The 26,778-nt window shown below is 41.9% G+C and overlaps 1 protein-coding gene across 1 annotated transcript in view; it reads left to right on the forward strand.

Annotated features, from left to right (window-relative positions):
- The window catches only part of ANTXR1 (ANTXR cell adhesion molecule 1), a 253,844-nt gene extending 242,896 nt beyond the window's left edge, over positions 1-10,948 (forward strand). The window contains exon 18 of the mRNA XM_004449198.3: positions 6,979-10,948. Within this exon, the coding sequence (XP_004449255.1) occupies positions 6,979-7,239 (261 nt within the window). The 3' untranslated portion in view covers positions 7,240-10,948. The remainder of the gene's footprint in view (positions 1-6,978) is intronic.
- The last annotated feature ends 15,830 nt before the right edge of the window (positions 10,949-26,778 follow it).

Below are 26,778 nucleotides of genomic sequence, written 5' to 3' on the forward strand. Positions count from 1 at the left end.
CTAAGGAGCCCTAAGCTTGCACCTGTGTTAATGGACCCTTCATCCTCTGAGAACTTAAATTTGCAGGGAAAGCTGGGTCTTCCAAGAAGGCTTGCTTTACTTTGTTGAGTGCCTCCCTGAGCCCAGTGCTGCCACAAAGGCCTCAAGAGAAGAAGACCTCAAGTTGGGGAGCAAAGTCCGTATTGAGAAACATTCAGAGAAGAGTACCAGGTAGCATATTATATTCTTTCATTGAGCAAGTATTTGTGGAGGGCAGGTTGGACATTCTGCAATGAAAGAGTAGGAAATTAATTGAAAAATATAAGCAAAAGCCCGATCACAAAGGGCTACATACGCCATGCTGAACCATTTGGATTTTATTTTAAAGGTGAAGGGGAGCCATTGAAGAATTTTGAGCCAGAGAGTGAATTGACTGGATTTATGTTCTAGAAAGATCTCTTGACAGCCATGTGGAAGATGGACTGTGGCCAAGGGCTTCATTGTGATACATTCTGCAAGTCCTTCTAGAAATTATTTTTACTTTTCCTCTATGTTCGGGATGATAGAGTGAAAAGAGGATGAGTTCCTGAGGCAAGCAGAGCTGCGTTAACCCCTTATTGGTTTAATCTTGGGCAAGTTGTTGAAATTGTTCTGTACAATGAGTATAATAGCACTTAGCTGATGGGGGGATTTTTTGTTTTTTGGTTTTGTTTTTTATTTTTGTTTTGAGGTACCTGGGCCAGAGATTGAACCCAGGACCTTGTATGTGGGAAACCAGTGCTCAACTACTGAGCCACACTGGCTCCCCTCGGTTGTTTTTTGTTTGTTTGCTTGTTGTTTTTGTTTTTGTTTTTAGGAGGCACCAGGGACCAAACCTGGGACCTCCCATGTAGGAAGCAGGCACTCAGCTGCTTGAGCCACATTAGCTCCCACTCAGGGTTTTGATAAGAAATAAAGATGATGATGTGGCTAGACATTTTTATTAACCCTCCCAGCACCCTTAAATTCAGCAAATACAAATTGCCAACTTAGTGCCTGAAAGGAAAGACACCTAGCATCTTTAGAATTTGGTTAAAGTATTTCATTAATGTATAAAGATAATTGGCATTCATACTTTGTAAATGAGGAAGCCGAGGTAAACTGAGGTCAAAGTCAAATCGTGGATCTGAATCAAACCACCCGAAAGCAAAACTGTGGAGAATTAAACTGGGTTAGAAAGACCGGGGTATGAAGTGAGAGCTCCAGTCGTCCTAGCAACCCTTAACCAAACACTGGCTCGAATTTGCTGGCACATACTACACTGGGAACATCTGGCCTTTCTATTATCCTCTAGCAAGCAAAAAATGATGTCGTGTAAACTGATCTTTAGGCCAATTATATGATCTAAATGTTACAGAGTTTGAGTTGGCTCCTCTGGCTCAGGTTTTAAGAATTTAATTTGCAGCCACACCCCTAAAGACCTAATTACTTCTTACTGTACATGACCCCAGGGATTCACTGGTGCATAGCTTGCACCTTCTTTCAGGAAGATAAGTACTTGTGAATGCATCATCAGTCACCTTTGTGTGCAAAGCACGGTGGGAGGTCCTATAAGAAATAATTACACTATAGGAGTTAAGTGTGAGGCCAAGACGGTGCACAAAAGAGCAGGCTCTGGGAGCTGCTGTGGTCAAATGCCCAGCCTTACATTTGCTTCCTGTGTGCCAGTTTTATTACAGAAGCCAGGTGTAGGGTGTAGACTCTCTGGTCTGCAACTTTCCAGGAAGGCACTGAAGTAGGAGGAGGAAAACCTGATACAGCCTCCAACTCACCTTTCTACCCTAGGCGTGATCATTACTGTGTCTGAGCATCTGTGTCCCCATCTCCAAAGGGACAGCACTGGACCCAGCTTCATTTACCAAACACCACATGCCGGGCAGTGTCCCAGGTCCTCCAGCAACACTGATTAGCTCACTCCTCGGAATGACTGTCCAGGTTAGGTGGCATCACTCTCCCCACCCCCGTGTCGCACGGCAGAGCCGGGGGGCTCGCCCACTCCTTCGGGCTTCTGTGCTCAGCTCTCACGTCCTCGGGAGTCTCTGATGAACTGCAATCCAGTGCTCTGTAGCAGGTGACTCGTGGGTGTCCCCCAGGTGTTACCACAGGCAGGGGGCTTCTTGCCTGTCCCCCATCCCACCCACTCCTGGCAGCTGGAGGGCCGACCTGGAGGGGGCCTTTCTCCCTGCCTCGCGCCCACCGCCACCTCCGCCCCCACCCCTCAGCCACCCCTTTCACTCCATCTTTAGCTGACAGTGCACGAGATCATCGTTTATCCCTGTAGATCTGTTTTTTGTTTGTTTTATTTTTTTTAATTGTGTTGAAGTTTATCATTCATACATGATCATACATAAACACTAAGTATATAATAAAAGCTGTGAATTTTAAAAACAACATGCCTATCATCATAGTGGGCTCCCATACAGCGCCCCCCACCAACATCTTGCATTGTGCTGGAGCATTTGTTACAAACTACGAAAGAGCATTGTCAGAATGTTACTACTAACATTTACATTTGGTATTTTTTCCCCCCAACCCACCCGATTATTAACACCCTATATTAATATTATTTTATTTATCGTTCATGAAAGAATGCTCTCATATTTGTCCTGTTAACCACAATCCATCTTCCACCACTGCATTCCCTGTATTATATGGCCCCATGCTTTGTACAGTTCAGTTGAAGTGTATGCTCAGTGGCTCTCACAGTCATCTCAGAGTTGTGCTGTCATCACCTCAGTCAATTTTAGAACGTTTTCATTACTCCCAAAGGAAAAATCCCATAACCACTTGTTACCCCTATTGTTGTCCCTGAGAACTGATATAATATCTTCCTTGCCATTGCTGCAAAAATATTACAGTATTACTATTACCTATCATCCTTCAGTTACATTAGTTGTAGTTTTCTCATGTATCACCATATTTTTAAGATTTTGTAGAAGAAGAACATTCTTATATTATTAACCACAATTTTCATTCATCCTCAGACCTTTTTGAAAACATTTGGGGATCCTAATCTGGGTTGAGAGCAGAGTTATTGGTAGAAGAAGGCAGGACAAAATAGGCTCTAGTAAAAATGAGAGTCACAATTTCATGATATAAGTAAAGGGCCTGCAGATTAATTAGCCTCCTCTCTTCCCCCATCCCACCATCACTGATCTCCAAAGGAGGGGGAAAGCAGTGGGAACGCCAGCTCTGAAGGGGCTCTGAAGCCAGATCAGGACACTCTCCAGCCCCCGGCCCCCACACCAAGCACCAGCAGCTCCTTCCCCAGGATCAAGATTTTCCTTCCTTTAAAGGAAATGGGTCTCTTGAGCCCCTCGGTCAGGCTTAGCATGTCCAGGAACTAAGGGCAGAATATGTAGTACAGTAAATCCCAACTCTGAGTTGTCCATTCCTGGAATTTATCACAGATGTTAATCATTAGGACTTTAACATCTTGAAGAAAAAAAAAAAAAGAGCTTTCTCCAGAATCATAAATAAACTAAAATCAAGGCTTAGACTTAATAAAGCTATTAAAAGGAAACTGCTTGGACAACTAGGAATTTACAGTACTGGGTTACAAAATCAACTTAATGTGTGAATGTGTCGTTGAGCAGGATTTGGCAGTTCTGGGCAATGCAATAAGAAGATGAGTACTTATTTCTGTAGTTAGGGGGCAACCTAATAAGGTTGCATCCTGATTTAACCTCAAGAAGTACAAGCCCAGAGAAAATGGGGTGCTGGAACCTGAACACATCATTGCAGATCTTAAACTTTCTGCATTCCAGTTAAGGTTGGCCCTTCCCAGCCAAGCTTCTCTCCAATCCATGCCGTGTCTTGTAAATGAATTTTCAGTTCATGGCTGATGTTGTCCAAGAGCCTACAGTTTCCCAAGTGGCTTCAAATAACTCAGTTTGACTGAGAGTCTCCCTCCTGGGCAGAGCACCCCACAAGGCACTGGGTCATGGGCCTGCAAAGACCAAACAAGGCTGCCGCCTTCCAGAAGCTTCTCCTGTGGTCAGGGAGGCAAAGCGGTCTACAGATTAAAGAGTGTGCAGGCCTGTGGTGTAGACTGTGACTAGAGAAGAATTCAGGGAAGGGGGCAAAGGATAAAGAGGCTGGAGTCATAGGGGAGCCGTGCCTGGCGGGCGGGAAAGGGGCTCGGCTTATGACTTGAAGGATGAGTGGGGAGGTGCCTGGCGAGGAAAGGTTTGCTCAGTCCCCACCGTCTCCCACCGTCTCCCACAGGCACGCATCGCGTCCCGCTGCAACGCTCCCCCAGAGCCAGGTCTCAAAGAGCACCCTCCTCTTTCCCCCTTGCCCTACAAGCAATTGTTCCCTAAATTCCACAACCCCCCCTCTCCATTTCCCTTCAAGCTCTGCTCCCAAAAAGCCTAGAAGGGAAGCCCTGGCCCCCCTGGACATCCCCTCTCCTGGCCAGACGCCCCCCAGAGGGCGATGCCAAGGAAAGCCCCACAGCCAGCCCCAGCACAGCTCAGAATCCAGGGACGGGGTTCCCAGGAGCAGGAAAGGGAGACGGGGAAGCCGCAGGCCAGAGGGGTGGGCCCTGCTCAGCCTCTCGGGGAGGGGCCTGTGGCCCCAGGACGCACACCTGAGAGACCCAGGCGGGGGAAGTTGGGAGGGAGGCGGGCAGCTCGCCCAGCCGAGGCCAGGGAGGGCCTTTGCGGGACATAGGAAAGGAGCAGACACCCCGGAAGGAGAACGCCCCGAGTGGGAGCCCCTCAGCTGCCCCCCTTTCCGAGCCGTGTGCGGGGAGGAGGGCTGCTGAGGTGCCTGTGGAGATTTGGGGGGGTTATGGCAATGACGAGGTGCCGCAGGGAAGAGAGGGCTTCTTAGGCCGGCCCTCGATTCTGGACTTCGAGATGATCCCGGAGGGTTCTGGATGTCCTTCCCCACGGCCCAGGTGGGCTCCCAGGCAGGCGGGAAAGAGGCAGAATTCGGGGTCGATGCCCTGCTTGGGAACAAATGTGCCCGGCTTATATTTCTTAAGAACCTCAGAGTCAGGGGACAGGCGCGGCAGCTTCGGGAGGGAGAGGGTCTCTCCAGCCAGAACAGGCGCAGGACTCACTGTGACAGCATTGGAGGAGGCAGGACCATTTGCGCCTTTTCCCACTAACAGGGGGCCCTGAGCCCACCGGGACCTGGAGCTGAGGGGGCAGGGCTCAGATAAGAGCTGAATCCCACTTCCTTGAATTACAATATAATATGGGCTAAACGCACCTTGTTAACCCCTTCCTGCCTCCCAGGAGTGTAGTTAAAATGAGTTGAAATAAATTACTTTTATTTCTAGAATTTTGGGATAGTGTTTCAGGAGGAATAGGTGCTCTAGTGCCTGTTTTGACCTATAATTACCAGCCCCACATCTTGCCCTTTGTACCGCCTTGCAAAAGTGACGATCTTTCTGGGCCTCAATTCCTTACCTATGAAATGTGGAACAACTAGTGATTATTACAATAGTCATTGTGTCTGGCTCACAAGGGTAATGAAGAGATTAAATTCGATGACCTCTGTGCACTGCTTGACCTTGAGCATCCAAGTTAAGCTTAGTCACCTTCTCTTCCTCCCGCTGAAGACAAGGACATCAGTGTTGCCAGATTTCCTGTAGGTCCTTGGCTAAGTTACAAGAAATGAATTTCAAGAACAAAGCCAGGTTATTTAGGCCAGTAATTTTTTAAGGAATGGAGAGGAGAGAAATGGGAGAAAATAATAGATCGAAGGTCCCAGGTGGAGAGGAAGGGACCTGAAAAGTGATAAAGAGGGCCAATTTATAGACTACAATTCCCTGTTACAGATTACAAATCCCCAGGTTTCCGTGTGTTGTTGCAGGAAGGGGGAGAAAAGGTGGGGGGAGGGGGTGAAGGCAAGAGCAGCCGTGGTTTGATTTCCCTACTTGCTTTTTAAACCATTAATTACTCCACCCCTTTGCTAATGCCCTGGGGGAGTCGGCAGCTGTTTGCTGTTTTGATTGATTACCCCACCCATCAATCCCCCCGAAGGGCCCAGTGATAAGGCCCGGGGAGAATACCCGGGCTTCTCCTGGCTTCCGGAGGAAATCTCGTTCTGAATGGAGTTTCTTGCAAGGTCCTTCCAGCAGCCGTCTTGGGGAGATCGGTGTCCACGTGGGTTTCTTGCCGGTTCCAGATCCGTCTGTATTTTTTTTTAGTTTATATAGTTTTTATTAATCCTCTGCTGAAAAATCTGCACAATCACCGATGAAGTCATGGAAGAATCTTTACTCCTTCTGTTATCCAACCGCTGGCTCACTGCTAGGCACTTCATTTCTTTTTGCCAGCACCAACATTGGCCTTTGCAGTCCCCCTGACTCTCTTCATTCTGTTCTTGCATTCTTTTCACTGTTTTCTTGAGGTCTTTTTCTTCTCATACAGGCCAGGTCTTGCAAGTCAGTGTATGGGTTCATTTTTCTTTGCATAATCCAAGGAATCACAAATCATGCCAAAGCCAGTTGTCTTGTCACCACCAAAATGGGTTCTGAATCCAAATATGAAGATGACATCAGGTGTGGTCTTGTACATTTTGGCTAGTTTTTCCCAAATTTCTGTCTTAGGTACTGTTGCCTTTCCAGGATGACTTGTTTCCGCTGAAGCAGTCTGTTGGTCATGAACTTCCTGGTCCGGATAGTTAGTCCCATTCTTGATGGCTGGGGTTCCTCAGGCAACCGGAGGAAAAGAGCCCAGATCCTTCTATTGATTCCCTGTTTTACTAGCCTGCCTCATCAGGAAAGTGAATTTAAACCAATTATTTTGCATCATCATGAGCCCAGAAAAAGGAGACAGAGCTGATCTGATGTTGAGTACTACTGTACATCCATACAGCATTGTCATAAACAGCAGGTCTGCTTTCCCAACAGTTCCTTCAAGCTGCCTATTACGCTTCTCACTCACCCTGGTTTTAAGGCAGTAGCAAGGATCAGCTCACATTTCCTTCTTTTTTCTCTTCTAGGGGCGCTGCATCAACTTTACCAGAGTCAAGAACAATCCGCCTGCCAAGTACCCTCTCAACAACGCCTACCACACCAACTCGCCCCCTCCGGCCCCCATCTACACCCCCCCACCCCCTGCTCCCCACTGCCCTCCCCCGCCCCCTAGCACCCCCACCCCTCCAATTCCATCCCCACCGTCCTCTCTCCCTCCTCCTCCCCAGGCTCCACCCCCCAACAGGGCACCACCCCCCTCCCGACCTCCCCCTAGGCCTTCTGTCTAGAACCCAAAGTTCATGCCCTGGGCTCTCTCAGAAACTCTGGGGAGGAGGCTCCTCCGTGGTGTTAGAACAGGTCTTTCCAGTTAGAGGAGGCTTCCACTTGGGAATGAGTCATGGCAAAGCCCACTGACGTTCACACACTAAAAATTGGTTTGTCATGCCCAGCAATCGTGACCAGCGGAAAGAAATAGAAACCTTGATTTGCCTGAAAACAAATGATGAGGCAACTACAGTCACATTTATAGCCAGCCATCTGTCACCTCTAGAAGGTTCCAAAGACAGTGAAACTGCCAAGATGCTCTAAATGGAATTATGTCTCATGCAGACCAGAAAGAAAATCATTTCTCTGAGGGTGAAACCCAGAGTTGGATAAAAAAATATCATTGCTGGGATTCTGAATGCTGCCCTTTCTCCTCCACTGCACCTCCACCACTCGCCCTTGGACCCTTGCCTAGGAGCCAAGGAATCCCTGCCCCTCTGCACCACCTGTGGAGGTGGAAGCCCTTTGCCTACAACATCGGAACCCTCTGCCTACATTGGAAAAACTGGGGTCCCCGGTGTGGCACGAAACTCAGCATCAGACAGGTATACCACCAACAGGATGTTCTTCTGGGATTTGCAAATGAGTAAAAAATGTGCCTTATTTTCCTTCCAAATTCTCCCAGTTTCCAAGTGAGGAAGAGAGCAGGTGTTTACTGATGGAAAAAGGTATGTTGACATGTTGATGTGTAAGTGAAATCAGCTGTGTGCACTGACAAGGGTGTGTTGATGGGAGCAACAGACAGTTTCTAAAACACACCGGCCACCAGCAGCTCGAGGTGGCTGCGTTGGCCAGACATGGTCCCCTAAATCAATAGACCCTGGCATTGTCGAAGAGCAACCTGTTAATGGTTAATGTGAAAAATCAAGGTTTGGCTTATGTTTAAATCACATGAGATACAAAGAGGTGATTGATCCTGTTTTCCAGAGACAAACGTGAACTCATCCTCCCAAAAGGCATCATTGGCACCTACCGCAGAGTTCACTGATTTTTTTTTTTCCTGTCTTGGTAAAGTTGTACACCAAGACTTCTAGGGAGAGCTGAAAGGTAATGGTCCTGAAATAATAAGGAAATTATTCCCAGGCTGTCTGATTAATATTGAGAAAGGCATGAGTGTGTGACTTCAAATCTCTCTTTCCATGGCCTTCCAGCATACTCACAAATATTACCAGCTGTTTGTCAAGGTAAAATATGCCAGATGTGCAACACACAACACAGAAATGCTCTGCCTGAAATATCCACCCTGCCTAGGGACACACAGTTCCTTCAAGCCTTTCTGAATCTATTTTGATCAATAAGCCCTATAATAATTTTCTAAGCATTGGGCCTCATCACCCAGAGATGAAAACAGAGGTCATTGGGGAAGGCCTTCCACACAAAACTGTTTAAAATTATCTTCCCCTCCAGCTTCTCGCAGGACCTAAAATGTCTATTGCTATTCCCCCTCAAATATTTAAACCTTTACTGGAACAAAACAATGTAAATTTAATATGAATTTATTAGTACTTTGGGTTATAGTCTCCAAAGATCCCTCAGCCATCATCATCCTTTCACCTCACTTAGAACAGGGAGGTAAGGGAATGGTGTGCATTCTACAACACCAATTCTTGTACCCATGGCAGACATTGCTTATCAATCACAGCATTCTTTCCCACAGAACCAAAATATTTCTTCAAAATCCCTCTCAAATCATAACTCCAGAGAACCACCACCCATCAGTCAGAATCGAGAAAGAGATGAACCCTCTTTGCCATCCCAGCCTTAGAAAGCAAAGGAATGGATTGTATGGGAAATGGGGAAGCCCAGAAACATAAAAGGTACAGTCAGGGGAGAATAGATGAAGGCCGAGTGCCTTAGTGGGGGACCGTGGCACTGAACCTGAGTGCCCACACCAAACTTCTCCAAGCTCATCTCAGACCCAGCCCTCCTCCCCATGCCTGCTACTTCCAGAGAATCTCCTGGCCTTCTCTCAGAGCTGAGTGAGATATGGTTTTCAGGACTTAAGAAAGTGACCCCCTTCCCTGCCACCACCCCATCCCACCCACCGCATTGTCTGTTTTCAGAACACTCAGCTTCTTTTTAAGTATAATCCCTTAGAAAGCAGGGGCCAAATACCTTGGCCACCTGCAGTGACATTGCTAGGCCCCAGAAAACCATTCCATTGGAGAATGGGTCTCCCAGGCTCACAGCTTAGAGACTCTGAGCCCATCACAGCTGTTTCGACTGCTGGCAGTACGAAACAGTCCACCCCACACCATTGCAGCGTGACTAGCTGCTGCCACGAGAAAGCCCAAGTCAAGATGCTGACCCCTGCCATGCGGCAAGATGGCAGCATCAGGTGAAAATGCAAAACCCAGGATCTCAACATCTCAATCAGGTGCCCTGTGCAGTTTCCAAGGTGCTGTTTTGGTGAAGTTTTTGTATGAAATAGGGAACTGCAAATACATTATAATTTTGTAGAGGATTAGCAGGGTTTGTCTTTAAAACTCACTCATCATGTCATCTCTAGTAATGTAGAATTACACGTGAGAAGGGGAAACATTATACACTGTATGAACAAGGTAATATTTTAATAGTAGGCTATGACAGGCAGGAAAATTCTTTAACTGGTTTATAAAATCTGTCATTACTCATGCCATTCCCTGGAAAAGGTAGAATATATATGATTGTGATCAGGAAACTGCACAAAATTATTTTTCAACCCCCGTGTTATTGCCCTCGTGAAGATTTTTTTTAATTAAAGCCAAATTTTTGTTGTATATATTCGTATTCCATGTGTTAGATGGAAGCATTTCCTATCCATTGTGAATAAAAAGAACGGTTGTAGTAAATTATTATAAAGCCAATGATATTTCATGGCAGGTTATTCTACCAAGCTGTGCTTGTTGGTTTTTTCCATGACTGTATTGCTTTTATAAATGTACTATTAGTTACTGAAATGACGAGACCCTTGTTTGCACAGCATTAAGCAGAACCTTGAGTTGCACAGCTCTGTTGACCACCAGCTCACAGTTTCTGACCCGGAGCTCGGTACACACTCCACCAAGACGTAAGGTTTCTCTTTACCAGCATAAAGAACAGAGTTGGTGGATAAATAAATCAGTAGTTTTGGCTATCTGGCCGTAGGTAACCTAATCACTAGAATGGGCAGCGATGAACTTGAAGTCTCATATGCACTCAAAGCCAAACACAATGCCAGATGGAAGAAAATCCATCAAATAATTAGAAAAAAGATTATGAGATAATGAGCAACAGTTTCAGCCTGTTACCAACTCAAAAAATAAAATTAATGCTGTGTAAAATGGGTTGAATGAGTTTGCCAACTATATAAAGACATATGCAGTAAAACTCCTGTTAATGCACATTGGGTGGGAATGGGATGTTCTAGTCAAGTGCCTTTTCTAGTTATCTGAGCTCTACTATATTATCATTTTTGGATAACCAATTTAAAAGAATTAGAATATGATTTTTTAAATACACTTAACATTAAACTCTTCTAAATCTTCTTTCTGTGATAATACAGAAGACACTTACGGATCTTCGGTGCCTCTAAGTCATTATTATAAAAATCAGTTATCACTGTACCATGCTATAGGAGACTGAGCTAAACCTGTACAATGACAAACCCTGAAAGTTGCTTTTTTTAAAAAAATAATAAATTCCTAAAATCAACCTTTTTTCTGTTTATTTGTCTTTTGTAATGAAGCTAACGTGCAGATTATTTGAGTGCATAACATCCTGATCATAATAAAATGCCCCTTGTTCTGCAAACTGTTACATCAAGCAGATGATTTTGTGCCCTCCACTAAATTCTCTACTGTTATTTCTTCTTTAGTTGTTCTATATTCAATGTATTCTTTATTTCTAGTAACAGTTTTCAAATTATAAATGTAACCCATGCTACCAACAAGCACATCTAAAAATGATCAACATCATTAGTCATCAGGGAAATGAAAATCGAAACCACAATTAGATACTACCCACAAAAATGACTAAAATCAGAAAAACAGAAAATGATAAATGCTTGTAAAGCTGTGGAGAAAATGGAACCCTAATACTTCTTTGGCAGGGATGTAAAACAGTGCAGCCACTGTGTAAAACAGTTTGGTGGTTCCTTAAGAAATTAAACTAGAATTACCATATGGCCTAGCAATTCCACCCCTAGGTATAGACCCAAAAAAAATTTCAAAACAGGAACTTCAACAAATCCTGTGAATGTTCACAGCAGCATTATTCACAATAACCAAAAGGTGAAAACAATCCAAATGTCCATCAGCAAATGAATGAAGAAACAAATTATGATATATCCATACGATGGAATATTATTCAACTATTAAAAAGAAATAAATTCTAATACATGCTACAATGTGGATGAACCTTTAAAATATTATGCTAAGTAAAAGAAGTCAGTCTCAAATGGCCACATATGGCATGATTCCATTTATATGAAACATTCAGAATAAGTAAATCCATAGAAACAAAAGTAGATTGGTAGTTGCCAGGGACTGGGAGAGGGGGAAATGGGGAATAACTTTAATGGATACAGAGTTTTATTTTGGAGAGATGAAAATGTTTTGGAGCTAGATAGAGGTAATGGCTGTACAACACTGAATGTGCTAAATGCCACCAAATTGTTGACTTTAAAATAGTTAATTTTATGTTATGTGACTTTCACCTCAATTTTAAAATAAGTAATCCATGTTAAATGAAAGAATCGAAAGGGAAAACAGAAAAAACGCAAAAAATTACTGTATCAGGATTGTGTTTAATTTCCTATAACCAAAATTTGACTGGGATTGATTTTACCTGCAGGAAAGTCCAGAAATGTGCAGCTGCTCAAGAAATGAGGCTGTGTTGCAGGCAGTACTTCAGTAAATAACCTTGTAGCTTCTCAATATTTGTGTTATTTCTGCATTTCTCTTACAAACCACTTTTATTTTCCTCAGCACTTTCAATTCGATTCCTCCATTTAAATTTTTATAGGTGAAGGGACATCTCTTACTAATTCCTGAATTTGTTTCTTTCCAAGGTCTCGTTAAGCCTTGAATTCATCTTAACTGGAATGAAACCATCTGCAAACAGAAAAATGTGTCAGAATTTTTCCAAGTTTTCATTAGTATTCACTTTTTAATAGCATTTTGGGCACAAGCAACATTTTTAAATTATATCTTTAATTAATAAGTTGTTTTGAGATAACCAGCAAGCAATTTGGAAGGGTAAAAGCTGAAGCCCTACCTCACAACAAAATTAATTCCAGCTGCATTTAATTTGTGTAACCATTAAAATCAGAAAAGTTGAAAGGAAGAAATGTTTCTTCTGCTCTATGAAGAATGTTAAAATTTTACATATTGGTTGCATTATCAATCAAATTTCCCATGAAATCAATCCAAATACTCTGAATAGTGCTCCAGTGCATTAAGCTGAATAAACAAAGGAACCATTAGGGACAGGAAGAAGATAATTTGTCAGGCACTGGCCATGACCAGGAACTTGAACCCCAGGCTTGTCCATCACTAATTCCAGTTTTCTGTCTTCAGATAAATCTATTTCTCTGGGTCTCACTTAAGTATAAAACAATCAGAATAACACTCTGTCCGTCTAAATTACATTGTAAACAAAGTCAATGTCACTTGGAATTACTTGGTATATGCTATAAAGTGGGCATATGCAAAACAGCTTTTATTCTGTCAACAATTAATCAGGGTTGTGTTACTTGAACCCTCACACCTCCCCCTGCCCCAAAGTTATCATGCATGAACAAATTAGAAACCCTACAATATAATTCTACTTGGTGTAGTCTTTGATTCTTTCCTCTCCTTTTTCTCTCAGCATTCAAATAGTCACTAAGTTATATAGATTCATCCTTCCCTACGAAAGCTGAGACATGTTATTTTAATGTTTTGGATTCAAAACATCTTCATTTACTTTTAAATGCCATTTCAGAGTGTACTTATAAAAAATATCAACAGCAGCAATTAGCAAAATTTTTATCCGAATCACTTGAGAGCTCAAAAGAAAGGTTTGTTAAAAGATATTCGATTATTTGTGCACACTCAGTACTTCAGCTGATATCTTGAGTTGGGAGTTTCTTATAAACATTTCAAAAGGATGCAACTCACAAAAACAAAGACATTTTCTTTTGTGGAGCAAAGTGGTTTGCATTCTTGCAAGAGGTTTAAAAAGTACGAGAAGTGTTGGGTTTGTGTGCTAAGAGTGGTAAGCTATTCCATTTTCTTCTGAAGGAGAAGGCACAAGACAGGAGACCGCCAACCGCTAACCCCTTGGAAAGATGAGCATCCCCAGGAGTAACCACAGAAGGCTGTACGCCCTCTACCTTCACACTATTTAAAAATAAAAGCACTTTCTGACATTGCCCCGTTCCACTTTGCGGGATACAAATCCCATTTCTTTTTTGCTTATTTTACTTTTATAACTGTTTACAGGAGTCCTACAGAGACTATAAAAACACCAACTTGAAATTAATGATAGTCTGCATTTGCAACCAAGCCTTTGTGAAGATAAATATTCTATGAGAATCCAAAGAATGGTTTGTTGATAAGGCAATGCTGGAGCACTCCCATTCATGCAAAACTGCAGAAATGGGCTTCTCTGGGCTTCTCCCTGACTGAGTGGGTTCACTGAGTATCAACAACAGAGGGGTGGGGAGGGGTCTTAGACAAGGACTTCTTATCCAGAGTGAGTGGGAAGCAGGCTTTCCCGCTGCAGAAGTAGCCAGGGGTTCAAAAGGCAGGCTCCAAGGGTGGAAGGAAAGACAGCGGCCCGTGGGAGGGCAATGGGAGACCAACAGGAAGGCGAGGCAAGAAAGGAAGAGGTGGCAAGCCAGGCTGTGTGCCTCCTGGTAACTGCACACCCGGAATTAGCTGTGGTGCAGAGAAACTAGGGCTGGGAGGTGCGCTCAACTGCGTGGTCCTCCTGGCTGAAGGCTGAAGGCTGAAGGCATGGTGATAGAGATGCTGGGTTGTAGCTAAGAATCAGAGGACGAGTAACTTGTGCTCGCAGTGACAATCCTGTTGGCACACCCTTCCTGAGAACATTACTGACAGCTGATGGGGTGGACCCAAGAGAAAGTCCAGATGGATCCTGTGTAATTCCTCCCATTCAAGATGGTGGCAAAAATGGCGGACCTCAACCCTCCGGTGGGTAAACCCAAACCCTTCCCTGCGGGGAGTAAGGTGGGTCACAGTCTTCTCTCCAGGAAGAGAAGTTTTCTTTCCTGCCTCAAACAGGCATGGAAGTATTTGCTACAAATATTCCTTTTTAATGCCATATCCTAGATTGCCTTCTCCATCCGTGCAGAATTGGGTATAAGGAGCACCTCTCAGCCATGTTCTGCCCTTTACACATAAAGTTGCAGTGGTTTTCCTTCATACAAGGCTGAGCAGACTTCCAGACTCATCTCTGTCTGCTCCGATGATGTAATCACCATGAGGACTAAGCTCTGCAGTGCTCCAGGAGGACTTCATTCCATGTCCTTAAATTTGGCATTTTCCTTTGCCCATCACATCTGCAGAAACAAACATTCCCTCTCAGAGGGGCCCTGGCTACTCCACTTGTTACTTACTGGGTCTGTTGGTTGGTTCTTACAACATTTTAAAGTTAAATCAGCATTTTTAATGCTTTTTAATATCTGCTTTTATTAGATTCTTAAAAGTCATTATCTCTAATCTTGAACCATTAGTAAACACAAGAAAGGATCCTGTCCATCTCCATGTCCTGGTGTAATTGATTCAAAATAACTTTTGACTTCTTTATTAAATTAGGAATGGGGAGGGGACATTTCCTTAACCTGATAAAAGGTATTCAACACCTACAATAAACATTATACTTAATGTTGAAATATTAGAAGTATTTCCTTTAAAATCAAGAACAAAAAAAGGATTCCTACTGCCACCATTACCATTCACCATTGGTCCCAGCCAACACAATAAAACTAGCAAAATAAGGAAGTAATTATAAATACCAGAAAGAGAAATACTGTCATTATTTGCAGACAATATAATTGACTACTTAAAAATTCCATGAAAATCAACTGAAAAATTATTAGAACTAATTGGTCATGATCTACACACAGGAACATATGTAGATCAGGACCAATTAGAAAAGGAGAAAAATTCCTCCTTCATAATATAAAATACATATAAATTAACAAATCTAACAAAAAATGTGCAAAACCTATATGAAGACAATCATAAAACTTTTATGAAGTACTCGTAATAAATGGAGAGCTCTGCTATAGCCCTGAAAAGGAAGACTCATAAAGATGGTAATTATCTATAAATTCAAATCAATGCCAATAAAAATCCTAGCAAGATTTTCATGTAATTTCAATAGCTGATTCTAAACTTCAGTTAGACCAGAAAATGCATAAGTATGGTCAACATATGGAAATAGAACAGAAGAATCTTCAGAAACACATCTTTAACAAATGGAAATTTAGTGTATGATAATAGCAGCATTTCCCAAGACTAATTCTGTTATAAATGGCTATCAGAGGTGAAATTCCAAGCTCAACCGCATCGAAAAATAAATTACAGATACATACAAGAAAAGAGAATGCAAGAAAAGTTGCAATTGTATCCATTAGAGACACTGCCCTTGAATGTAAGGTTCTTATAATCCTGCCAATCAGACAGTTCTCCTCTCCCAGGGAAGGGAAAGAAAAGAGAGGAGAGAGGAATGGAAGAGCAGATAAGACTGCCTTCTTTATAGCCAAGGTTGGAAGAGGAGAGAAAAGAAAAAGGGTGGCCCCCTCCTCACTCCTGCATTAGCATAGCCTCTCTTGTAGCAATTCCATTTATCTAGTACCTTTTATGTTAATCGATGTTAGCTGAGTGACAAAACATATAAAGAATCTCAGCGGTTCCAAATCTTTAAGCAAATCAACAATAGAAATGGAAGCAGTATCTGAAGCAACGTTTTCCTTTATGAACCAGCAGCAATAAACAAGTTCACAAGCCCCATTGCCTTTGAGCAAATATTCAAAGTGTAAACGCTTGCTGGGTGGTATTGAATGAATTCCTCTGAAAATTCATTAGCTTTGTCAGCTTACTGGATTTGCTTTTCAAGGCATGCACATTCTTCCATATTCCAAGTCCTTTGAGGTCAAGTCCTTTATGAAATTAGCCTGGGAGGAAAATTAAGAGTAAATGCCAGGGACTTAAGGTAGGTGCCAGAAGGAAAAGGGCGCCAACACTGGCGGTCATCAGAAGAATCAGCTCCAAATTGCAGTGTTGTTTATCAAATGTCCTGTCAGAGGACCAGATGTCTTGTCATTCGATGAATGTGACGAGCTAGACGCAATGGTGTGTCATGGTTCATTGAGGAAACAGCAAGAAGCCAGAATCAGGAGTCAAGCTGTTGTGATTCCAATTCATACATTCACAAAGCAGTTCTTTATTTGTAGATTTTAGTTCTAATATTTCACAACTGCCTGAAAGGGTATTATTCAACCCAGGATAAAGAGGTCTCCTCTCCTCTGCCTGCCGAGGATGACCTCCGGTAAATTCAGTCCCAGCTTCTGCTAATGTTGTTGCCCCTAGCGGATTACAGAAAGTGATGCTCACTCTCATACTGATTTCAACAGCTCGTAGAGAGAAACCAGTAGGTTGGGTTTATCTTCATTTGTTCTCCAGGGAACAGTGTTTATAAGATAGACGTGAGGAGAGAAAAATAAATAAATGAAAGAATATTCTCTATTATCTCAAAACCAAAACAACACCTCTTAAACATTTTATTTGACTGGGTTGGATAATTTTTCATTATCATTTAGAAATCATATGAAAGCACAAAAATCTCTATACTAATAAATGTTAAAAAGTTTCACAAAAACATTACCAAAAAATATTAATCAGCAAAATTTATTCTAAATGGGAAAACTAAATAAACCATAATCATTAGTGTTCTTGAGTTTTACTACTGTCTAAGGAAAAATTTATTTCTATTTCCATAAATTCACTGGGGTTCATTAATCTGAAGTTTGTATACATATCTCATCATTTCTGAAAAATTCTTTATCACTATCTCTTAAGATACTGCCTTTCCTCCTTTCTCTCTCCTTTCCTCTAGAATTCCAATTAGACATATATTAGACCTTCTTGCTCAGTGTTCTGTGTTTTTAACCTGTCATTTACCTGGATAATTTCTTCAGCTCTCTCTTCTTGCATGAACTAATCCCCAAAGCTAATTTGCTGTTTAAACCACCCTTTGAATTTTTCATTGCACTTTTTTTATTTGTCTTTTACAAAAACCCTATTCGGTTGTTTTTTTCAAATATCCTTGTTTATCTTTCATAATCACTTGTTATTGTATGTTAAATTTCCAATCACTCCCTTTCTTTCTTTAAATATATTAAATATGCTTAATTTATATTTTGTGTTTGGTAATCCCCATATCTAAAAACCTTGCCAGCTTGCATCTGCTATGTGTTGTTCTTGCTGGCTCTTGCTCACAAACATAGTGCCTTGTTTCCTTAAATGCTTTGTGATTTTTGACTCTGAGCCCACATTCATCAGAACTTCATCCATGGAAAACTTGGAGATTTCTGTTGTGATTGTATTTCTCCAGAGAGAATTTATATTTGTTTCTCTCAAATACTTGGGATCATTACTAAACCAGAACCATCTTAAAATAAATTCTAACCTAAAGGTATTTAGAATCATGCAGGTAGTTTAAATTTGAGTTGCAAATTGGAATGATTGCCAGATTATGGTTAAGCATTCTCAAGAGAAATTTTCTCCTTTAACCCAGTACTGATATTGATATCCCTATGTGTATGGCTCACTTTTTCTAGTTCACTCATACACTGACTAAATTGCCCTTTAGGGTCCCATCTCTCTACCTTGGGTTTGTCTCCTGTTCACTGTACCAACATGTGACCATCAACATGAAAGCTGGTCTTTGTAGGGCTGGAATGCAAAAAGCACAACATGAGACTGGAACATCTATTGCACCAGAAAGAAAGTGGTGTGTGCGTGTCAAAATGCCAAGGAACCAGAAAAAGTGATGCTCAATGATCATGTCTGGGGAAATTTTAGCAAGAAAATAAATGGATGTTAACACATGGAAAGGTCTAAGAATCCAAGGATTCATACTGAGATAGATGATGATAGATGATAGATCGATAGATCAATAGGTAGATAGATAGGTAGATAGATAGTAGATAGGTAGATAGGTAGATAGTAGATAGATAGATAGATAGATAGATAGATAGATAGATAGATAGATAGATAGATAAAGTGGAAAAGAAGGAAAAACTCTTCCTTGCTATAGAATGCCCACAGTGCAGAAAGAGACAGAGACAAAATCTGGGTAAAGCATATACTCTGGGATCTCTGGGATTCTTTGTACTATTATACTACTTGGAATATTTCTACAAGTTTAATATTGGTTGGATTGAAATTTTTAGGGATATAAAAGCTGGTTCAGATAGACTCCAGAACCAGGATTGGAATCAGGATCTGGGAAGACCCTGGTCTCCATTCTCGCAAATCTCCCAGAATGAGGCTCTGTTAGAGCAACGTGAGGCTAAGGACAGCCCGGATTTGAAAGAATCAAAAGCAGTGCACCTGGGGAATAGACCAGGTGAGCTATGAGGTAAAGGACTAAAACTGGGGGTACAGAAAGTTGCACCATTAACACTGGGTGCTCATCAACACCACCCAACACAATCAGAAGGACATGCTGAGTACAAACAACAGCTTAACAGAAACTCTTGAAGAAGCAATTCTCTATACAGCAGTGTATACTGAACGAGGGTAACAGTCCAAGCTGCCCAGATTCTTATATTACCTTCAGATTTGGTAAAAGAAAAAGCAAATAACTAGCAATTTAATATGAACTCATTTATTTATGAAGTTTTGTTGAAACAGTACCAACACGTATTGGCATAAATCCTCTAGAACTGTACTGTGCAATACAGAATCCACTAGCCACATGTGGCTATTCAAATTTAAGTTATATAAAATTTAAAATTCAGCTTCTCAGTCACACTAGCCTCATTTTAAGTGTTCAATAGGGCTATTTGTTACCATACTGGACAGTGCAGATATAGACTATTTCATCATCACAGAAAATTCTATTAGACAGTGCTGCTCTAAAAGCTGAAGAACAACTCCCTGATCAAGATAGCTGTGATTTATGAATTCTGTCTTTGACTCATGGAAAATAGAAGGCAAAACACAAGAAATAACCTTCTTCAATAAAACCCAGACATTTCACTTCCTGTTGAGTTTAATACTGGGAACATTTTTTGTGCCAAATGGGAGAGACTCATCAAGAAGAAATAGAAGTAGAGAGAATCTTAGGACTGTAGCAGACACTGTTGAGAAGCTCCTGATGTTCCTATGTCCTCTTACTTTGTGGTTGATTTTTATTTCCCCCCCACACACCCTTCACCCTACCTCCTCACTGTGGAAAATATTGTTCATGTTTCATTCATTATAAGGAATGGTTTGGCAAGCATTAAGACTTAACCAAGACAAACTTCCCAATAATAAAGCCTGTAATATTACCCAAGGAAGTGAGGGAATTGACCTAAACACCCAAATTAGGAGTGAAGGAGTTAGAACTTTGAGTTGTCAGGTCTGAGAAGGAATCATGAGACTCGGAACTTGCAGAGGCTATGATCACTCCATGTCAGAGTCAACAAAGACTGACTGCTCAATGCAAGCTGAAGTTAAAACCGTCTGTGGTCTCCAGTGGATATCTTTATATGCTCAAAAGGAATCCAGGGGAAAAAAAGAAATATAGGGGGTTATACCTTTTATGCAACATTTAAAAGCGTGCAAAATAATATCATTGATTGTTTTCATGTGGTATATGTAATAAAAACATAAAAAGACTTGGCTCAATGGATAGAGCATCCGCCTACCACATGGGAGGTCCAGGGTTCAAACCCAGGGCCTCCTGACCCATGTGGAGCTGGCCCACGCACAGTGCTGATGCATGCAAGGAGTGCCGTGCCACGCAGGGGTGTCCCCCGGGTAAGGGAGCCCTTTGCGCAAGAAGTGTGCCCTGTAAGGAGAGCCATCCCACACGAAAAAAACGCAGTCTGCCCAGGAGTGGCTGCCACACATATGGAGAGCTGATGCAGCAAGATGACGCAACAAAAAGAGACACAGATTCCTGGTGCCGCTGACAAGGATAGAAGCGGACACAGAAGAACACACAGAGAATGAACACAGAGAGCAGACACCGGGGCGGGGGGGTGGGGGAATAAATAAAAATAAATCTTAAAAAAACATAAACACATGCCTGATCATAGTAAATACCAATTCCAAATAGAGGTTACCTCTAAAGAGAGAGAGGGCAAAGGCTTAAGGAAGGGGGACAGGGAGGGCTTCAACTGTGTATGTTGAATATGAACATTCCATTTTCTTCTAAAAAGCTGATGGAAGGATATCTTAATGATAGGGTCTTATCAAGTAATCAGGGGATATGGAAGGTTATTCTCTGAATTTTTCTGTTTACATGACATATTTCTGAACAAAAAAGAGTTTAATAAAGTAAAGTTGACTTCTTCCACTTAGTATTTATGTGATCTTAGTGCAGACAGCACTAACACTACTGACTAGACGGTTGTTGTGAGAAGTTCATAGACGTATGGCATACACAGACGACACTCAAAAACTAATCAAGACACCTGCTTGGAGTCAGCCCACTGGAAGGAGGCCTCGGGTGTGGTATGTAGCAGCCCTGAGCAGCCAATTGGACTTGTGGCGTGGAGTTGTCACGCTCTGCTAAAATGTGAGGTCAGCAATGGCCCATTTTCCTTCGGACTGGAACAGATTGAAGGGATGAGGCTGAGTCCTGAGGTTCCAGTTAAAATAGCAGGAAGGCTTGGATTTGTAAGCCTCTCTGCTTACTTTGGCTGGCCATGCCACTTTCCACATCTGCCTCAGGTCAGAGGAAGCAAAATATGGGGATGTAAACATTAATGGTGGTTCTTGCACATCAGCACTTCAGGAACCCAGATTCAACCCTGTACAGGCTCTGCACACATGTGGGGAAAGGCAGGCTGCCTGAGCAGACAGGAAACTGGGAATGGCTGAGAGGCCAGTTTGGAACGGCTCCCACTCTCCCTCACCCACCCACTATGGTGCCCTCGGTCACTTGACCAGTCAAGCATCTGCTTCCACACCAGTGCTTCTCTTGCATGCTACCTCCCTGCCACCCATTTTTCTCTGCTCTCCTGGAGTCCCATTTCTCAGAAGACCCCTCTCTCAATCACTGCTTTACTGCCAGCCACCTCTTCCTGCACTCAGAGACCTAGCTCTTTGCTGAGGTGGCCTCTCTTACAGCCCTCAACTCCACACACCAAGGGGCAGTACTGGAATCCTCCAAACTGCTTTCACCACCCCTATCCCCCCCCCCCCCCCCCCCCCCCAGTGCTCTTCAAGAATGTCATCAACTAACTTGTCAGGCACAGCCCTATAAATATTGATGCTTCCAAGGTGTCTTAGCTTTCAAGGGCTGCTATGGAAAATACCATACAATGGGTTGACTTGAACAACAGGAATGTATTGTCCCACAATTTTGGAGACTAGAAGTTCAACATCAAGGTATTGGCAGGATTTGCTTTCTCCCAGACCCTGTAGCACTCTGGCAATCCTCTAGCACACAGTAAGCTCTCTCTCCTTGTGTCCATTCCCCTGTTTTCCATTGATTTCTGACCTCTGCTGTGTGTACCCAAATTTTCCCTGCTTATAAGAACTCCAGTCATATGATTTAAGGCCCACCCTGATTCAATTTGGCCTCATCTAAATAGGACCTTTGAAGATCCCATTCACAAATGAGTTCACACCTTAGCCAATAATATTTTCAAATAGGATCACGCCCACAGAAGTGTGGATTAAAACTTGAGTATGTCTTTGTGGGGGACACAATTAAATCTCCAGTACTAGGGCTCTTCCTTTCAGTCTCTTTCATATCACAGATTCTCTTCATACCTACTCCCATGATTTCAATTTTCCTTATGATTCAAATCTAAGACTCCCAAATCTATACTTAGAACCCTTGCAATCAGATCCATCTTTTCAACATCTCTTGGACATCATTACCTCGCTATTGTACACTCACCTCAATCTCACCATGTTCAACAATGACATGATCTTTCTCTCCCATCTCCCCAAGAATGTTCATCTTGTACTCTCAAATTTAGCACACAATCCACCAGTAAACCTGCCACCCAGTGCTGTTCCCTCCTTTTCCTCACTCCTACACCTGATCAAGGACCAAGTTCTGACAATTCTGCCTCAGAAATAACTCTCATAATGGCCTTCTCCATTGCAGCCCCATCTTCACTCCTAACTTCAGGAGCCATCATCTATTGTCTGATATATAGTGTAATCAGTCCAACTTACTCTCTGGGTTCCTTGCCTTGGGTCTAACATCCTTCCAAATGGTGGCTACAGAGTTATGTCTTTAAAACACAACAACACTGATCATGTGACTCCCTTACCCTAAAGCTTGCAGGAACAAGTGCAAACCCCTTAGCAAACCCTTGAATAAAAAGAATGACCACTGGAGCCAGACTACCAGAGATCAAATCCTAGCTCCCTCCACTTATTAACTGAGGGACCTCAAGGTCAGGTAAGTCTATGCCTCAGTTTCCTCATCTGTAAAGGTAAATAATAATTGCACATGAGTCATGTAATCTGCCATTATTACCTTTTTGGTCTCATCTCTCACCATTCCTCCACTGCAGCCTATGCTCCATCCAGTTTGATGGATATGCTCGACCCTCCCTGAAAGCATCAAGCTCTGTTATGAGTTCACATTTAGGGACATGCTAGTCTCCCTGCCTGGAATGCTTTCTCCACCTTGAGAAATCTGGAGAATTCTTATTTAAATTTAAATATCACCTGTTCTGTGAAACCTTCCCTGATTTCTCACTCCTCCATGGTCAAACATGATCTGTTACCTATCTCGATCATAGCACTAACCAGAACTTCTTCTTCATTTGCCTCTACCCAACCTCCACCCCAACTACCTGACAGGGAGGGACAAAGATTTATTTTTCTTTGTTTCTCCAGCACTTAGCACAAAGCTAAGTTCATGGGAGATGCTAATAATCACATGAATGACTTTAAAATTAAGAAAATGGGCCTAAGAAAGGTGAATTACGTAGACCATGCCTCTCAGTGCTTCCCCAGGCTTCCACATAATAGCAATGCCACAGCTAGAAGAGGTAAAGGGACATAAAAATACACTGAATTATATAACTAGAACCCAAATCAGTGAATCCAAGATCTTCCCACCACAACCGCTGAAATTCACCCAGAGTTTCAAATTCAATGGTCAACTACTGACTGTCCTACCCTTGCAAGAGCCATTAAAAATGGCATTAAAAATATAAATGAACCCATCACAATAAAGAGAGTGGGAGTAGCTCTCAGTGGACAATAGGTTTCAATAAATTTCTCAAAAGCAGAAAACAACACACAAGGACGTAGCAAGGGATGAATCAAGGTGGAGGATTCTTTGCCTAGAGGACTCAAGGAGGGAGCTGCAGCCAAAGAGAGAGTCTTCTACCCTGAAGAGTCCCAGAGAGGCTTCTCACTCAGAAATGCCAGGCTTTAGAGAGTGGGATTATGAAGGACTGAAATCATGAAGACTAACTGAAAGCCGGTATAAAAATCAGTTGGCCCCAACTCACCTCTCTGCTTCCACCAAATGTAGTCCTCCATCAGCCTGGTATTCTCTGAAAACACTCTTTACTACAAATAAGCAAAGCAGAGGGTTTTTCTCTTAAAAATGGGCAAACTAGCAATAGCTGGGGAAACTAGTGCGGGGCATTCAGTGTCTCCTTTGCATGGTACGCCTTCCCGCTCACTCTCCTTACCGTGAGCCTATAGCTGCCAACATGCGCCCTTTACATGCAGTGCTCTCAGTCACCTTTTTCCTGCCCTCATTGTTGAACATAACAACTAAAAACTCACTAGACTTAAGGGAAGCCTACAATGTGAAAGAAAAATACCAATGTAAACAACAAGAAAGGAGGCAATTCAGAGACAGGAAGACTCTAAATAGTATCTCTCTGCAGAGATCTGAAACAATTTCACATAAAATCATGGCAAGAAACAGTGACTAAAAGGAACAACTCAAGAAGAAGGAAAAAATCATTAGACTTATTGAAGATAAAGTTTAGAAAATATCTCACTGTGGTGAATGAAAAGAAAAAGTGACAGTAAATATAAGAGAAAAGATGAGAAATAGATGATAAATCCAGAAAGTTCATCATCTGATTAGAAGAAAGCCCAGGGGAAAAAATGAGAATAGAGAAAAAAAGAGGGAAGAACATTGTTAAAGAAATAGCACCAAAAAATTCCAAAGTTTAAAAACTTAAGTTTTTAGATTGACGTCTACCAAGTGCACTGCCCACAGAGAAAGAGAGAGAGAAACTGGAAACATAACTGTGAAATATCAGGAACCCTAAAAGCTTTCAGAAAGGGGAGAAACGTTTTCTACAGAGGAACAAAAATCAGAGAGGTATCAGACATCTCAGAAATGTGGGAGTCTAGAGAGCAATGAAACAAAGCCTTCAAAGGTCTAAGTAAAATTTCTTTTCAACAAGTAATTCTTTATCCTGCTAAACTACCAATCAAATATGAGGGCAGAGCAGAGACATATTCAGACCTGCAAGGAATGAAAACTTTACTACCTTTTAATGAATATATTTGAGGATTTACCTCAGGAGAAAAAGGGAGTAATACAAGAAAGTGAGGACACAGGATACAGGAAACAATGGATCTAATCCCAGAGCTTAAAGTTTCAGGATGAAAGTTATTCAGCACAGTTAGAGAGAATTCAGTCCAGATTGGAGCAGCATGGCAAAGACCCCCAGAGAAGAAAAATCAAGGAAAAGGGAGAGATTCTATAAATTCAATACTATTCTTGATATGTGAGAAAGTTAGAAGACCCTAAGTTTATAATTCAGGTAGACAATGCAAGAAGAAAACAAGCAATTTTAAAATCCAGGAAAAAATAAAAGCGAAGCAAAAAATAAACTTAATCAGAGTGTAAAGAAAATATATACATATTTATTATATACAAATTTATTATTGATTTTTTTTTTAAGATTTATTTATTTATTTCTCTCCCCTTTCCCCCCTCCCCCCACCCTGGTTGCTGCATCTTCTTTGTCCGCTTCTGTTTTTGTCAGCAGCACGGGAATCTGTCTCTCTTTCTGTTGCGTCACCTGTTTTGTCAGCTCTCCGTGTGTGCAGTGCCATTCCTGGGCAGGCTGCACTTTCTTTCACGCTGGGCGGTTCTCCTTGAGGCGCGCACTCCTTGTGCGTGGGGCTCCCCTACGCGGGGGACACCCCTGCGTGGCAGGGCACTCCTTGCGTGCATCAGCACTGCGCATGGGCCAGCTCCACGCGGGTCAAGGAGGCCCGGGGTTTGAACCGCGGACCTCCCATGTGGTAGATGGACGCCCTAACCACTGGGCCAAGTCCACCGCCTATTATTGATTTTTAACATTTGGATCAACCTATAGACAATGCATGAAAATTAATTATGGTTATAGCAATGAATGCATTAGCCTTAATAACACATAAGGAAAAATTACCGGATGAGGAGCTGGGAGGTATAAGTGAGAAAAAGAAGTAAACAAAAGAGAAGCAAATATTCTAAAAGAAAAAATATATGTATATATCATACTGAGAAATACTGTTCTATACTGATGAAAATAAAGAGGTGATTGTAGTGTATATAATTACGAAGATAGCTTAGAAAAGAACAAAAAACGGTGCTATAACTATATTGGGAGGGTGTAACTGAGTTAAATCCTCATCTATCACAGCAAGAAGCCATTAGATAGTGTCTAAATTTAATTGTTCAAAAAATAATGATAAAACTTTACTATTTAGCAATAAGAACTAAAACCAGAAATAGGGAATCTGGTAAAAGGAGACAAATACATGCATGAGCCTCCACTATTGCCAAAAATTCTACTAAAAATACAGTAAAGAAATTGTTTGAAGCATCAACTCACAAAGAAACAGGAATGAAAATGTTCTAAAATAGATTGTAGTTACAGATATACAACTCTGTAAATATACTAAAATCCATTGGATTGCACACATTTTATGGGCAAATTGTATGGTATGTGAATTATATCACACTATAGCTATTTTTTTTTAAAAAGAAAGAGAATGAGAGATGAAAAAATAACAAAATTTCAGATTTAGGACAGCAGACTGATAAATAATCTAAAGGACTCCTCTCCATAAATAAATAAATAAATAAACAAACAAACAAACAAACTGAATTCCAAACCCACAGTGGGAAAAGCCTTGATGAAATATGACTTATACTATGGACATTTCAAAAGATTCAGGAATTGGTCATAGCAGGTACCTTGGCAGCGGGACTAAAAGATGAAAATATAAGTTGATCAAGTGACCATCAACTGATGAATGTATAAACAAAATGTGGTATAAACATGCAATAGAATATTATTCAGTCATAAAAATGTTGTG

Source organism: Dasypus novemcinctus, chromosome 17 (genome assembly GCF_030445035.2).
Source record: "Dasypus novemcinctus isolate mDasNov1 chromosome 17, mDasNov1.1.hap2, whole genome shotgun sequence".
Taxonomy (NCBI): Eukaryota; Metazoa; Chordata; class Mammalia; order Cingulata; family Dasypodidae; genus Dasypus; species Dasypus novemcinctus.